At 38.2% G+C, this 17,046-nt stretch overlaps 1 protein-coding gene across 2 annotated transcripts in view; it reads right to left on the bottom strand.

The window, feature by feature from the left end:
• Positions 1–17,046, bottom strand: part of SRGAP1 (SLIT-ROBO Rho GTPase activating protein 1) — a 321,514-nt gene that overhangs the window by 55,212 nt on the left and 249,256 nt on the right. For both annotated transcript variants that reach the window (XM_054443638.2, XM_054443639.2), the window contains exons 9-11: positions 11,556–11,753; positions 10,293–10,377; positions 3,637–3,664 (exon numbers count right to left, since the gene is read on the bottom strand). In XM_054443638.2, the coding sequence (XP_054299613.1) occupies positions 3,637–3,664; positions 10,293–10,377; positions 11,556–11,753 (311 nt within the window). The remainder of the gene's footprint in view (positions 1–3,636; positions 3,665–10,292; positions 10,378–11,555; positions 11,754–17,046) is intronic.

The raw sequence follows: 17,046 nt of genomic DNA, 5'->3' as shown, positions 1-17,046 counted from the left end.
GAACTCCTGGGCTCAAAAGATCCTTCCACCTTGGCCTCCCAAAGTGCTGGGATTATATGCGTGAGCCACCTCACTCAGCCCAGCAAACCAATGCAAGTAACATCACATCTGTTCGATACCCCTCCAGTAGTAATGGGATTTTATTTTATGCAAAAGTAACTATTAATGGGTCACAAGTGAAAAAAATAGTTTGGGTTCACTGCTCTTTCTAATTTGGGGGACATACAGGCTCGCATGAGTTATTATTTCTTTAGAACAAACTATTCCACCACCTAAATATCTGAGGATGTACTCGTTTATGCCACTGCAGACTCTCTTCCTCTCCAGTCTGCCCATTTGCTCTGGTGAATAAACCATTCTCTCTGACATATGCACATCTAGTGCAGCATGTAGTATATTTAGAAACTGTGACACCTTGCCCTGTGACTGCAGAGAAGGAACCTCTTCTGCTCTCTCCCGTTAGTGGAAAGAAGGCCAGAATTACCTGACTCAACTTCTACTACTGCACTGAATGAAATACATGGAAGGAGAGCCCTGAGACCTGTCTCTGGATGTTTTAATGTAAAACTCCTCTTTAACTGCAAGGCTTATAGGAGGATACACACCACACCAGGAAATTGTGTAAAGCCCTTCATTAAGCTTCAGACTCCAGGAAAATTTATCTTTTTTAGTTCATTTAGCTTAAGTTCAGAAAGTCTGGTTCATATACCAGATCCCAAGAAGTTACGTGGAAGCCTGACTAGCTTCCTAAGACACTATCATGTATGGAAACAAACCTACTGGTACAGCCTTCCATAGCTAAATTCTAAGACCCTCCCAGCAGATGGGCTCATATGATGAACAAGGTGCACAGCAAGCAGCACCTGAAGTCATACAGTGCTGGCGAGGTTAAAAGAAGCCTTTGCGAGTGTCTAGGAGAGAATATGGAAACTTCTACCAGGCAACATATCATCTCCCGTCACGGATGAAATTTCTGAGATCTCTTTTATACACTGAGTTCTGGCCATTCATAGAGGAAATAATCTGATAGGTGTAAAAAGAACAAAACAACCAACCACCAAAGCGTTTAACCCTACATACTTGATTTCATCCACTCCTTTCACTATTTTAAAAGTGTTTTAAAATGTGGATTTCATTTTTATTCAGGTATGGTGAGGCCAACGATCAGGAGACAACTACCACTGAAAAGATAGTTTGTTAAAGAGTTGGGGATGTGCCCCATCACCAGGGAGGCCACAGAAGGAAGCACCAGGGTTGGTCAGGAGGCAGAAGGCACAAAGGAAAATGTGAGCAAGAGTCTTTAGTCCCTCCAGTGGGAAACACTGGAGGGAATGGGAGAAGCTGGGCAAGCAGGTTTAGAATAGGCTAGTTGGAATGATTCCAGTGGGCTTTGGGGCATAGGGACTATCCCTAAGTTGTCCCATACCTGGCCTTGGGGTGATTAGGGAAGGGGAATAGTGGCCCTGAGTGTCAGAACCATGAAGGAGGTGGTTGGAGGTAGGTTGTCTGGATCACCTGGCTTGCATACAAAAGGCACACTTGGCAAGCCAGTTCTTACTACTGCTAGGAATTGGCTAATCCCGGGAGGGGCAGTACTTCCGGGGTCAGAAAGGCCCCAGTATACCAAAGCATTAAAAAACTAGAAAATGTGGTTATTACAGTAAGGTCCACGAGAGCTTCACATCTGGTGATATCTGGAGAAGCTGACAAAGCTAAGGAGATTAGAATTTTGTTTGGTCACTGATTCACAGAGCAAGCCAATCTTGTAGACGGAGCCAAAAACCTCCAATGCACTGAATCATTGTCCCCGCATGACTGGGAGATGCAGGGTAATGCTGGCTAACGGAGGGATATCTTTTGAGTCTTCTACCAAAGGCCTGAAAATCACCTCTGTAGAATTCTATAGTACGGTAAACGTGAACACATGCAAGTTGTGAGAGGAACTTGGAATGAAAACAAACTGCCTCAGTGCTTATCAAAGTAATTTCCATGGCAGAGGTCCGATGATTCTTGCTCTGCTACACCCACATCAAGTGAACAGAGCCAGGGACGTTCAACATTCCAATTGTGTGACTCATTCTGATTCTGTGGCTACCACATGACTTCCTGATAATTTGGTTTCCTACAGAGGATGCCCACATGAGAGGAAGTACTGGTCAGGTTGATGTGAATATCTAGTCTATTTGGCAATTATAGCTCTCATGGCAAATTAATATATTTCCATTTCTGCTTTTTAAAAAAATCTCTTTTGAATTGCCTTACATTAATTATAATTGAGAAACAACAGGTAAAATAATTGATAGTGCAAGGAGATGCTATAGGTAAAAAACATCTCTATAAGCTGCATATTACCAGGTCGAGGTTATAGTCTTCTTTTTCACTGACATAGTGAAGAAAAACCTCAGTGTTTTTTTTCTTTTGTTAGGTTTGGAAAAGTCAGGAGCTGTATCTTTCTAGTTGGTTTACCATGAAGTACGAGGGGCTTCCTTATGAATAAGCTGCCCCGCAATAACATTATAGATCCTTGAAAGTCAACTTGCCAATTACTGCAACAGATATACCAGTGTTCTAAATGCCTCTTATTTCAAAGAGAACTCAATTTCAAAAATGCAACATCTTGCTATGCTAATTAGATAATTTCTGTCTGTTGCACAAATGGTGACATAGAAAAATAAAAGTTGCCACAAACTTTCCCCAACCCAAATCAGAATCTGCTGCCCAAATGGCTTTCCTTTCTTGTAGTAGCTTCACAATCCTCCCCTGAATGAAGAAAGTACAATATGGGAGTATGTGTTAAAAGTTAAATGTTTAAAGTGAATCGAAATGGAGAATATATAGACAGCTAAAATCCTAAAGATATTCAATATAGCTCAAATTTTTATTTTTGTTTTTTATTTTTATTTTTTGAGATGGAGTCTCGCTCTTGCCCAGGCTGGAGTGCGGTGGCGCAATCTCGGCTCACTGCAACCTCCGCCTGCCGGGTTCAAGTGATTTTCCTGCCCCAGCCTCCTGAGTAGCTGGGATTACAGGCGCACACCACCAAGCCCGGCTAATTTTTTGGTATTTTTAGTAGAGACGGGGTTTCACCACGTTGGCCAGGCTGGTCGTGAGCTCTTGACCTCAGGTGATCCACCCTCCTCAGTCTCCCAAAGTGCTGGGATTACAGGCTGAGCCACTGCACCCGGCCAGCTCTAATTTTCATATGACTAAAGGAAAATAGGAACAGAAAATAATTATACTTTCCACTTACTTATGCAGTAGATGTACACATCATATTGTTTTTTTTTTTTTAAATTAAACTATCAAATCAAAAGTCCTGTCACACTATTTAGAAACACTTAAAAAGTGTTCTGGATTAGATAAACCAAGCTGGTTTAACTTAGGTTTTTGTTACTGTCTCTGCCTATTAAAGAGCTTCACAATTCCAGAGGGAAACAAAAATAAGCCAGAACATACCTAGTCTTGTAAGAAGCCCAAACATTTCATGTTGCTATGCTTTTTGCTATGCTTTGTCAAGCCAAAACTATCTCCCGTATTCATGAACAAAATATGTTAATTCTTTCAGCATTGAAATGGTTGCTTCTTGTTAAAGAGAAAGTGAAATATGCTGTAAGTTATGATAAAATATTTTCCTACCTTGTAGTCATATATTCAGCTCTATGACCTGCAGGAAAAAAATTTAAAGTAAGTAAACTGAAAGGAATCAGTGGAATGTATGTGGTACTCTTTTGTATCTCCTATCCGGTATTTTAAAACACTGAGTTTATAATAACTTACACGTTTTTGTGGCAGAAAACATGAGGATAGCATATGAAGATAGACACATAATTCAGAGTAAACATTTCATAAAATCTATACATAAAATTTAATAAATTCTATAGATTTGAGAATCATGTTTCACTTGGCAATTTGAGGCTGGTTTTTTTTTTTGTTTTTGTTGTTTTTTCAGAAAAGAAACAAGAATAGCTGCTTGATCATAACTGTAAGCCCAAAAATGAAATACAAATAAGACATATCCAAGATTTACATGTTAGTTATTCTCTCTGTTTTGATTGACACTTGTTGGGGAAAAGGATGGGTTCAAATAGAGTTGGGAGGGTTCAATTTTCCTTAGACTAAGTTGGTGTTCTTTCTATAATATGAATCAGGGGACTGGAGAGAAGCTGTATTCTGTAATCAAAAATGACATTTGCGAATATTAAAGTACAAGGACATTAAATGATACTACATTCCACCAACTTGTAAGCTAAAAGCCTTTCACAGAGTTCTCTGTCCATTAAAACATCAACTTGTTTTACATTTGGGTTTCTTGACTTGTTTGAAGTAACAGGGCTGAATTTTTGTAGTGCTCTGACAATCTGCAATAATTTCAAGTTTGCACGTGTTTATCGGTTGCTTTGTACGTTTAGGGCGGAGTAGTGGGAAGGAATGTGGGAAACGTTGAACCATTCAGCTGGTTTGTTTGCAAAATAACGATATGGTCCTGAAACACCTTGAAAATATAGCTGGCAGGGGATGGTCACGTTGCAGCACAAATAGCTAAGCTCAGCCTATCATATCATAATGCAGTGATTCAGATTTCTAGGGCAAGGCCAACATGACAATGGTAAAGAAAGCTGGCTTGTTGGGAACTGTGAACCAACACTCCCAGGCTGCAGTAGAGCCTTTGACTCTATTATCTCCTCTTGAATAACAAATAACATAAAGGATTTGGTTAATATCTATTGATTAAATAGGGGGAAACAGTTAAAATCTGAGACTACCTTTCTTCACATAGGGCCAGGCCACAGTAAAAATGTTGGCAGAATGAGTTCATGGACATGACTTGAAGTGGGGATGAAGGGAAGGGAAGAATCTCCTCTTCCTCCTCTTCCCAGTTCTACTTATTTAAGTTATAAGTCCCTTCCTTTTGCTGGCCTTCTGCTACCTTGGAGGAGAAGAAAAAGGTGAAGGTGTACACAGAACTTCAGAATAATTTATAGCTATTCATGAATGAGAGTGAAGGTCTACTGAGAAGTAGAGTGGGCAGATGGTGAGCTGACTGTGGTATGTGGTGCCTTATGGGATATCCTAATGGAAGTGTTCGGCAGGAAGCTGGCTATACAGGGTTAGAGCACAGAGAAAAGACAGGGCTGGAGATAAAGATGTGAGAGTCACCACCATTTAGGTTGTGTTGGGTCCAAGGGAGCCACGTAAGATCACCCAGTGTGAGGCAGTAGAATGTGCAAAGGGTTGAGGGTAGAGAAACTGTCTGGCTTGTGCTGTATTATGTTGTTATGTTGCATACTTTATGACAGCATTAAGTCTAATTAGGTATGATGCAATATATATTAGTAACAACAATAAAAACAGCAATGATGTCTAATATTTATTAGACACCATTATAAACACTTTATATTACATATATTAACTCACGATTTTCACAACGACTTTATGAGGTAGCTTCTATTATTATCCTTATTTTACAGAAAAGACTGAGCATATAGAAAAGTGACTTGCCCAAGGTCACGCTATTAGTATGGGGTGGGTGTGGCACTCAGGTCCAAGTTCGTTTTAATCCCAGTCCTGAGCTCCCAGGAACTATAATGTACTAGCTCCCAAGCACTATAATGTACCACCTTTAAAAACGTAAGTCTTTTTTCCTGGCAAATACTTTGAAAGATCTTAGAAGAAAGGTAGGGATTATGGCTTACAATTCTGTCTGCCTCACATGCCTAAAGCCAAATACAAAATACTGAATATTTAAATAAATTTAATAAACTCTATAAATATGTACATTATTAAATTAATATCTATAAATGTAAATTTGATAACATAGGTAATCACTTTCAAGTGATTCAATGGTAATGATGCCAATGAGAATTCCTTAGAAATGAAATGTGTTATAACTTTGAAATTCTGCTATTTTTGTTACAATATCCTAACAAATTATTCCTTAGATTTAGAAAATGATATGTAAAATGCTTAAAATTATTTTGCTCCATCCATCCATAGTTAATAGTATAAGATAAAAAATTAAAAACCTATAAAAGATACATTTTGAATAATGAACCAAGAGCGAGCTTGGCAAGAACTATCATTCACAGTATAACCACACTACCACATCCATCGTTTTTTCAGCTAACAGTCCTGAGTGTGTCTCAACTGATGAATGAGGTTTTATTTTTTAATCAGTATCATCATTAATAGATCAATAACACACAAGCTTAGAAGACTCTTCTTCCCAGAGAAATGTGAAAGCTTCCAGCAGTCTGAGGATTAGATTTCAATCATTTTCTTTGGAAAGCTACTTAATTATTAAAAACAACGGACCACTCCTTCCCCTCGCCACACCCCACAACATGCAAGCCATTTTGAAGGAAAAAAATAACCCAGGCTTAACTTGTTCTTGGTTCAAACATTTTTTTTTGCTACTCTTAAATTTCACTCGAGAATTATTAAGTGAATTATTTTTCACACCTAAATGCATTTTTATCTCCTACATATAGTTAATGGGATAACCAAAATACAGTTTGATGGCAATTTGATATTTTAAAAAAGGAGATAAAATACTTAAAATGTGTATGGCTCAAATGAGACACAGGCATCCTGGATTTGCTCCCTAATGAATGGCTGACGAGAACTCCTGGCATTACTTTCCAGTCCTTTTTCTTCCTTAAGAATACCAACTACTGCAGTGCTTTTCTAAAAAACCATAATTACTCACAATCAGCTTCCCTTCTGAAAGTATACTTGTACTCCTACTCAAAGACAGACAATGGATTGTATGAAGATAACCTATTAAATTCCTTTGTCAGAAACCTTATGCCCAGGGCAAGAAGCAATAAAATATGGAGCTCAGCTCCTAGTATCAGATTTTTTGTTTAGCAAAATTGCACTGATATTTGCACCCCTTAACTCCAAATGCTGCATACAAAGAAGCCAATGTGAACATTAAGGCTCATTACTGAAAAAGAAAAAAAAAATCAGTGCCTCAGTTTTATAGATGTATATCTCATTTACTGTGGTCAATTTAACTTCTATGATTTAAAAACAAATGACATCACAAAAAGATACAATGGTGTTGCTGAGGGATGAAGAAAATGATAATGATGAGTTTGGTCTTAACAACTCATTGCGTGTTTCTTTCTATTTCAGTAGTTTTCAAAGATTTGGAATTCTGAATTTTGACAGTGCCACTTTAAGAGCCCAATCTAGTTGCTTCACAATGTTGTAAATCAAAGAACTTACTGGGCCATTGGCAGCCTACCAAAAAGCGAGCAGTAAGGCAGGCCAAACACATGTCTGTAGTTACAGATTCAGCTGTGTACAAGCAACTGCTAAATCTTCGGGTTAGGCTCTATTTGTTTTACTATGAAGGCAGTTTTTGCAGCCGTGAGTCTAGTATACTTCAGAGAGGTGATTTCTATATAAAAAGTCAGGACTGTCCCCAAACATACCATTGAATCCTGTACTAGTAACCCTATTACACCAAATCTGGGCTCAGATTCCTCCATAAGAGCTCACCATGGGATTACTTCACTATGGGATGGGCGCCATTAACTCTCCTGGTCTCCTTTGATGTGGCCTATTAACATGAAGAGGGCTTGCACAGAAAGCCAGCAGGCTTATAATGGTTGAGCTAAAAGGTGGGGCATGTCTCCCATGCTCAGCTTTTCTCTGGGCAAATTTGCCAGTGTCATATCCAGGCAGTGACCAGCAATTGGTGTGCCACCCAGCCTGCAAAAGGGGCAGGGCTAGGAAGCAGAGACGTCTGCAACCAGTGGGCAGAGGCTAGTGTGCCTGCTGCTGATGGATGAAAGCCATCCAGTTTCTTCTGCAGCGTAAATGGAATCCTGTGAAGGTTTTATACACCTCAGCACAGCTTGTGTCCCTGGTATACCAGAGCCCGTTGAAAAAAATTCCAAGATAAAGAAATCCTGAGCTGGGCACGGTGGCCCACGCCTGTAATCTCAGCACTTTGGGAGGCTGAGGTGGGTGGATCCTGAGGTCAGGAGTTCGAGATCAGCCTGGCCAACATGGTGAGACCCCGTCTCTACTAAAAATACAAAATTAGCTGGGCGTGGTGGCAAATGCCTGTAATCCCAGCTACTCAGCAGGCAAGGCTGGAGAATCACTTAAACCCAGGAGGTGGAGGTTGCAGTGAGCTGAGATTGCGCAACTGCACTCCCGCCTGGGCGATGAGAGTGAAACTCCATCTCAAAAAAAAAAAAAAAAGAAAATTCTGGCTTGCAGTTCACAAAGTATAATACAGATTTATGTAGTTCATCAGCTAAAGACGGAATTTGGCATGTGGACTCAATAAATTGTCTAGAATATAGCCCCATCCAATAATGACATGTAAAAGAATATTAACCACTGGGGCTTTCTCTCTAGGAGACACAAGAGAATCCATGTTGAATAGGTACCATAAAAGTTTCAGAATGTGGCCCCAAGCATATTAACACATGTGTCTGCAAGCAGTGCCAAGAATGAATTCCCCCACTACTTCATGCTCTCAAACACAATTTCTAAAGTGGTATCCATCCTCATAGGGTAGGACTTTGTGCCTGTAAGCGTTCATCTACACTTAAGATAATTTATGCTTTGGGCCTGGCAACTGACCTTGAGGGCATCACTTGAAATATCAGGCATTTGTGAAAAATTGAAAAAAAAAGACCTTACATGATACTGTGAGGGAAAAAAGAAAAAACAGGACACAATTGTGAGAAAACTATTCAAAGATAAAAAGACTTTTTTTTTTTTTTTTTAAAGTTCAAACCTACAGAAGAGTTAAAAGAGAAGTACAGGAAGCATCCTTATCCCCTTCATGTAGATTTTCCGGCTGTTAATGTTTGCCACATTGACTGTACCTTCTTTCTCTCTCCCTCTTTTTTTTTTTAGAACCATTTGAAGGTAAGTTGCAGACATCATGACACTTTAGCAAGCATTTCTTAAGAATAAGAATGTTCTTCTTTATAATCACAATACCATTATCATATCTAGGAAAATTAACACTAATTCAATAATATTATTTAATATAGTCTGTACTTCAATGTCCCTAATTGTTCTTAAAATGTCTTTCATAACTTTTGCTTTTCGATTCAGTATCTAATTTAATCTAGTGTGTGACGGTTCATACATTGTATTTGGTTATTTTATTTTTTAATGACACTCTTTAGTAGTTTAAGTGTTGCTTTTTTTTTTTTCCTTCTAGGTGTAATTGGCCTTTTCATCCTAACTGTGTCAGACATGGTTCTTAGGTTATGATAACCTTTCTCCATGTGGTCATTCCCTGAGGATGATGAGTTCTTTGGTGGAAACCAGGAGATAAGGTGATGGAAACTTTATGGTTAAGGAAGGTTCCAGAATTGTGGGAGGCAAGAATTTAGCTCTAAGAGGGGCAATCTCTTTTTTGACCTGAGTTACTCACACAACTCAGTCCTCTCGTTTCCCACTCCCTTCCACGTTCTCTTTTACTTTTTCTAACTTCTGGCAGGGTCTAGTGTGAATAAAAGATAAAGTTACAGACTATGAAGCACTTAAGACAGGAACTTGGCTTGTATTTATTTTTTTCCTTTTAAATTTCATAAAGACAAAGAGAAACATTAACATTTATACAGTCCCCTTTGCCTGTATTCCCATGCCTCCCCTCAGTTTCCTCATTTGTAAAAATGGAGAAATTATTAGCGCACAGTAAAATATACAACTCAGAACAAAGCCTGGCGCAGAGAAAGCCTTACAAGTGTTAGCTGTTGCTGTTGTTTTTGTTACTATTATTAGACATAGCAATCTACTTATACTGTAAGATTGTTTCTCAACTACAGCCAATGCCTACTGGAAGAAAAAAATCACCCAAACTGGTTTAACTGGTTTCCAGAGTCTAAACAGGCAACAGATGGAACAACAAATACTCGCCCATTAAAACAAACAGGGGTGGGGTTGGAAGGGTGCAGAAATCTGAGAAGGGAAGGAAGAAGAGACTGGGGGGTCAGCAGGTAGGGGAGGGGCAGTGTCTCCAGACTTTTCTATGATCAGGAGCACCACGATCTGAAGATCCCTCCCTAGGAGCTCGGTATTGACTTTCCAGCCCTCCCTAGATTTCACTATGCTTCCTCAAGGTTAGCACCATGCTTTAAAAGAAAATCGTGCCAGGAGACCTTGATCATGACATACACAAACGAAACCAAATCTAAACACAGAGTGTCCTTTGCTTCTTAAAGCACAAATATACAATTCATACACTTTCTGGAATATATACATGATACGACGTATCATCCAGGTCATCTTCCCATACATTTCGGATAACTCACCTTCTCCCAGGGTCCTCTGCAGCAAGTCATGTTTGGCTTGAAGTTTTGTGATGAGATTACTGCCTTCCAAATATTCTCTGAGTTTCTGCAAAAGGCAAGAATAATTTTTAAATCTGTTTTTGTTTTTTGTTTTTTGTTTGAGACAGAGTTTCGTTCTTGTCGCCCAGGCTGGAGTGCAGTGGCGCGATCTTGGCTCACTGCAACCTCTGCCTGTGGGGTTCAAGCGACTCTCCTGCCTCAGCCTCCTGAGTAGCTGGGATTATAAGTGCCCGCCACAACACCTGGCTAATTTTTCTATTTTTAGTAGAGATGGGGTTTCTCCGTATTGGCCAGGCTTGTCTTGAACTCTTGACCTCAGGTGATCTGCCTGCCTCGGCCTCCCAAAGTGCTGGGATTACAGGCGTGAGCCACCGCACCCAGCCTAATTTTTAATTTTTAAAAATTATTCAATGTCAAGGAACTTTTCATAGATCTAAAATCCAGCCATTTTGATCTTCTAGACCCTAGAAACTTGTTACTTGAAGTGTGGTCTGCAGACCAGAAGCAATAGCCAACCCTTGGGAGCCTAGGAGAGATGCACACTGTCAGGTTCCTTTTGTACCAGACCTCTGGAAATAAGAACTGGCACTTTCACCAGCTCTCCTGGTGACATGTATGGATATTAAAGTTTAAAAGTACTGTGTGTTTTTAAATTTTAGAGTTGGGGTCTCACTCTCTTGCCCAGGCTGGAGTGCAGTAGAGTGATCTCAGCTCACTGCAACCTCTACCTCCTGGGCTTAAGCGATCCTCTCGCCTCAGCCTCCCAAGTAGCTAGGACTACAATTGCACATCATTATGCCTGCCGGCTAATTTATATATCTATATAAATATAAAAAAAATATAAATATATATAAAAATATAAATATATATATGTTTTGTAGAGACAGGGTTCTGCCATGATGCCCAGGCTGGTCCCAAACTCCTGGGCTCAAATGATCCTCCCACCTTAGCCTCCCAGGTGTTGGGATTAGAGGGGTGAGCCCCTGTGCCCAGCTAAAAGTACTTTTATACCAGTCCTCTAACTAACTAAATAACTCCTAACTAACTAACTCCTAAATAACTCCTAAACTCTTTCCGAGACTGACTCAATCAGGAACTCTGATGGTAGACAGGAGTCTATTTTAACAAAAGGAACCCCAGATGGTTCTGATGTGACTATAGAAGTGGCACTTGGGAATCCTAGATCTGAGCTCTGTAGAGTGGCTTGGGAAGTGGCGGGCACACCATGAAGTAGAACTGTTCAGTTTCCTGCTGGTTGGCTCTTCTCTTGGCGATGCTGGGTTTACTCAGGTAGGTTTCAGAGACAGTGGACTTCACAGATTCTGTGGAACGACTGTGCTGGAAGCATTCAGAAACATCATAGTCCTCGATGGTGACCATATCTTGTATCGTCTGCAAGGTGGCTTCAGTCGTTTTCTTAACCTGGGAATAGAAATACATTTCTCACGTTAGTACATTATTTCGTGAATCCCACAAACAGGGAGAGTCCACTCTGTCAGGCAGAGATGAGGACACAGGGCCTGCCCCCGCCAAATTCACAGTCTATTAGGAGAGAAACAAAGGTAAAAAACACTCCATATCACCAGTTTAAGGGAATGATTTCTTCAAAATCATCCTAAGGAGGTTATCACTTTATATTTCAGTCCTTATAAATCTCATATATTACTGGGTACTCTCTCAATTACTTTTTTGTCTTAACATTTTCAATTGAAGTCAAACTACATATAGAAAAATACACAGACTATAAGTGTGCAGCTTGATGATGAATTATCACAAAGGGAATACACCTATGTGAGTAACAATCAGACCAAGAAAAAGTATATTACGAGACTGCTTGTGCCTCTCCCAATTACCATACACCTATACCCTCTCCTCCATTACCTGGATTTCTAAGATTAGATATTAGCTTTGCCCTTTCTTGCACTTTACATGAATGAAATCCTACACGATGTATAATTTTTGTCTTCCTTTTGCTCAACATGAGATACACTCATTTCTTGTGAGTATATTTCACTGCTATTCATTGTAGGAATACACTGTAATTCATCCATTTTACTATTGATAGATGATTTTTTTTAGTTGTGGGCTATTTTGAATAATGCTACTATAAACACATTTTTGTTTAGTCACACATATATGAATAGAATTGCTGCTTAACTGTTTTCCAAAATGATTGTAATTTACATTCTCACCAGCAGAGTGGAAGAATCCCTGCTATTCCACATCCTCATCAACAGTTGGTATTGTCAGTCTTTCTTTTAAATTTAAACAATTGTGTTGGGTGTGCAGTGGTATCTCACTGTGGTTTGAATATGCATTTCCCTGATATATGAGATTGAGCACATTATCATATGTTTAAGGCAATTTGGATCTTCTTAATTGAGAACACTTTGTTAAAATCTCTTGCTCCATTTTCTAAGTTATGAGTCTTTTTCTTAATGATTTGTTGATATGGATATGAGTCTTTTTGTAGTTGTATGTGTTGCAAATATTTTTCCCCACTGTGCTGTGGTTTTTCCCTCTTTCAATAGTGTCCAGATGAACAAAGATTCTAATTTTAATATAATGCATTTATCAATTCTTTCCTTTTAGTGTTTTTTGTGTCCTATTTAGGAAATATTTTCCTATCTCATAGCCATAAAGATACCGTTTTATGTTATCTGTTAGGAGCTTATTTATTAATCTTTTAGTAGTCTTTTTATTCACTGAAGGTCATATTCTACCTTTGCTTATCAAAGTGTAATGTAAATTGATAGCTTTTTCCTTCTGTCACACAATGTAAAGAGTTTAGAACACCTTAACTTCATTTACTCCTCCTGATTTATATGCTATTTTTGTAATATATTATAATAGAATATATATAAATATTAATATATACATTTAAGACATTATTATTTTATGTAGTCAAGATTCATTTAGCATCACCCATGTATTTATTACATTCTTTGATGTCAAGTGCTTATATTTTAAGGGTACCCTTTAGAAGTTCTTTTTAGTATGTGTCTGTTTTGTTGACTTGACAATGTCTTTTATTTCACCTTCATTTACTAAGTATCTTTTTCTGTGCAGCAGTTATTTTCTTTTTGTATATTAGAAATATATCACTGTACTTTGTTGTGGCTTCTATGTTCCTGTTGAGTGAGAAGGTTACCGTCAGTCTGTCATTGCTTTGAATAAAATCTGCTTTCTTTTTCCAGCTGCTTTAAAAATTTTCCATTCATCTTTGGGTTTCTACGGTTTCACTGTAATATATCTAGGTAAGGATTTAAAAAATATATTCTCCCTGGAATTTCTTGGACTGCTTGAATTTGTGTGATGTTTTTCATAGGTTTTAGTAAGTTTGCAGCTTTTATCTTTTCAAATATTGACTCTATATTCTTTAATTTTTCTTTCTGAACAGGGCACGGTGACTCACGCCTGTAATCCCAGCACTTTGGGAGGCTGAGGCGGTGGATCTCTTGAGGTCAGGAGTTCGAGACCAGCCTGGCCAATATGGTGAAACCCCGTCTCTATTAAAAATACAAAATAGCTGGGCGTGGTGGTATGTGCCTATAATCCCAGCTACTCGGGAAGCCGAATCAGAAGAATTGCCTGAACCCAGGAGGCAGAGGGTGCAGTGAGCTGAGATCGTGCCACTGCACTCCAGCCTGGGCGAAAAAGCGAGATTCTGTCTCAAAAAAAAAAAAAAAAAAAAATTTTTTTTCTTTCTGGGAGTTCAATTAGTATATTAGACATTACTGTGTTTTCTATATCTCTTATTCTTCTTTTCCATATTTTATTATCTTTTGTTTTTGATGCTGCGTTTTTATTATTTCTTCTGATTTGTCTGCTTTCATGATTTATTTTTTAGCTCTACCTGATGTTAAACTCACCCACTGCTTTCTTAATTTTGGTTATTTCTCAGTGCTAGAATTCCTATGTAGCTCATTTTCAAATCTGTTACTTTAGTGCTTACGATTTCCTGATGAAATCTAAGCTTGGCTTTTAAAAACCTCCTTGAACACTGTAAATAGTTCTTTTGTCATTTATTTCTGATAATCCCAATATTTGGAGTTCCTGTGGGTGTGTCTCTATTGTCTATTATTTCTTCTGGCTATCACTCATGGTTTCTTATCTCCTCATTGTCTAATTATCTTTGCTAGATATTTTTTGTAGAGTTATTTGAGGTCAAAGGTGAGGTTATCTTCCAAAGAGAATGTTTATTTTCCCAAACCATTAGGGGCACTAATAGCTCAGAATCTCTGGACTTTATTACTGTTCAAAATATTGGATGCTCTTCCTTTTGGGAAGATATGGTTCCCCGTGTCACAGGTTTCAGGCTTGGCCATGCATCTTGTCCTAGAAAATGAAATTTGAGAAATCAGTTGAGTGACCCAGTCCATCATTACAGGAAGTGGAAATCTTTTCAATTACTTTTTTTTTTTTGAACAAAATAATGTTTGGGAAAGAAACAGTAGCAATTAGTACTAGTTTGGATGCTTAGAAGGTCATGTGATGGAATTAATATTAAAAAAAGAAGGGAAATAAATTTAATAGACAATAATCATTCCTGGGGTTATGCACAATGCAAAGAGTAGACACTGTTGGAAAAAAAGCATATTAATGACCATTAAAAATACTGTAATTAATTACTTTAAGGAGGTCATAATTAAATATCTATAGACTGAATTAAAAGAGTCACCATCCTACACTAGTCAAATAGGCCCTTGTAGCTTGTAGACAAATTTCTAATGACAGTATCATGCACAAGTTTTAAAAGCACTGTATTTCAAACAAATAGATGTGAAGATGGTATACTCTGAGAAAAGTGTACTTGATGACTCTGTTGGGATCAAGTCCTCCAAAATCTGGCCATAAACTGGCCCCAAAACTGGCCCCAAACCAAATCTCTGCAGCACTGTGACATGTTCACGATGGCCGTAACGCCCACGCTGGAAGGTTGTGGGTTTACCGGAAGAGGGCAAGGAACACCGGGCTGCCCAAGTCAGAAACTGCTTAAAGGCATTAATAGCATGAGTGATCTGTGCCTTAAGGACATGCTCCTGCTGCAGTTAACTAGCCCAACCTATTCCTTTAATTTGGCCCATCCCTTCGTTTCCCATGAGGGATACTTTTAGTTAATCAAATATCTATAGAAACAGTGCTAATGACTGGCTTGCTGTTAATAAATACGTGGGTAAATCTCTGTTTGGGGCTCTCAGCTCTGAAGGCTGTGAGACCCCTGATTTCCCACTTCACACCTCTGTATTTCCGTGTGTGTGTCTTTAATTCCTCTAGCGCCACTGGGTTACGGTCTCCCCGACCGAGGTGGTCTCGGCAGACTCAAAATGTGGCTCTGGTAATGACAAACACAATATCAGGATATATGAAGAGCCTTCATAAAATTGTGAAAATGAGAAAAATATAGTATTTCTAAATTAAAACACTGTTTTATATGTGATTTAAAATATTTATGCATAACTAAATTAATAGCTGAATACTGAAGGTAAATATTTGACTATGTTATCTACATCTCCATAAATTTTATATTTATAATACTTTTAAAAAATGGAAGCCTTTACTTGTGCCAATATATAGTAATTAAAATACTACAAAGTAAATGCTATTATTTCTTTAGTCAATTAAACTCTTGAAATTGACAGTGTAAGAAAACACAGACAAAAGAGTATACTGTGTTGTCTGAGAAGTCAGGGAAGGCACCATTCAGAAAATAAATTTTGAGCATGTATTAAAAGGTGAGTAGGTGTCCACTGCAAAAAAGGGCAAGCCAGGCAGAGGAAAAAGTGGGAAAAGAGAGACCCTGGCCTTCTTGGGATACAACAAATAGCTTTATATGAGAAGTAGGAGTGCATAGCGTCTAGAGAAGATGACTTGCTAATAAAGGACCTTTCCATTGTATGATACTGGGGTTAGAATTAAAAAAAATAAAACAAAAAATAAAGGCCCTCATATACCACACTTAATTGAGAATCAACACGGAGCCACTGATACCTACAAGGGACAGTGTAGATTTACATTTTTAAAAGATCCCTGAGTTGATGAACAATAAAAGGGAAAGAGACAGAAAGCAAGAGAGTTAGTCAGGAGACCCTAGTTCCACTGAGAGATGATGAAACCTTGATCTAATGAAGTAAGAGTGGGAATGAACATGATGGGGCATATTTGAAAAACATTTAAGCAACAGCAGTAGCAGTTAATCGTTTTCAACATATGGATTAAATAGCAAAACTGCTGGAAAGAACTACAGCTTCTTTTGCTCTGGAGGGCAGAGCAGAACTTCCAAATACATAGAAGCATGAAAAGTATATAATGTTCTTCAGATACCAATGAGGTGAAGTATAAGAATAACATGATGTAAGGTTCAATAAGGTGCTCTGATATGTACCTAATTAAAACACAATTAAAGGAAACAATGACAAAAAAAAGCTTCTAAAACAAACAAACAAAAAAACACAAAATCCATCTGAACAACAAAAAAACCCAAAAAGAATCATGAACCAAAATAAACATTTGTAGTTTGTCTTCAAATACAGTCAGGTTTTTTTTTTATGGATTCTGTATCCATGTATTCAACCATTCACAAATTCAACCAACTGTGGGTCAAAAATATTTGGAAAAAGAAAAAGAAAAATAATAATACAACAATAAAAAATAACAAAACCCAGTATAACTATTTACATAGCATTTACATTGTTTTAGGTATTATAAGTAATCT

The sequence above is a fragment of the Pongo pygmaeus genome, chromosome 10, assembly GCF_028885625.2.
Source record: "Pongo pygmaeus isolate AG05252 chromosome 10, NHGRI_mPonPyg2-v2.0_pri, whole genome shotgun sequence".
Taxonomy (NCBI): domain Eukaryota; kingdom Metazoa; phylum Chordata; class Mammalia; order Primates; family Hominidae; genus Pongo; species Pongo pygmaeus.
This window is presented reverse-complemented; position numbering and strand designations above follow the sequence as displayed.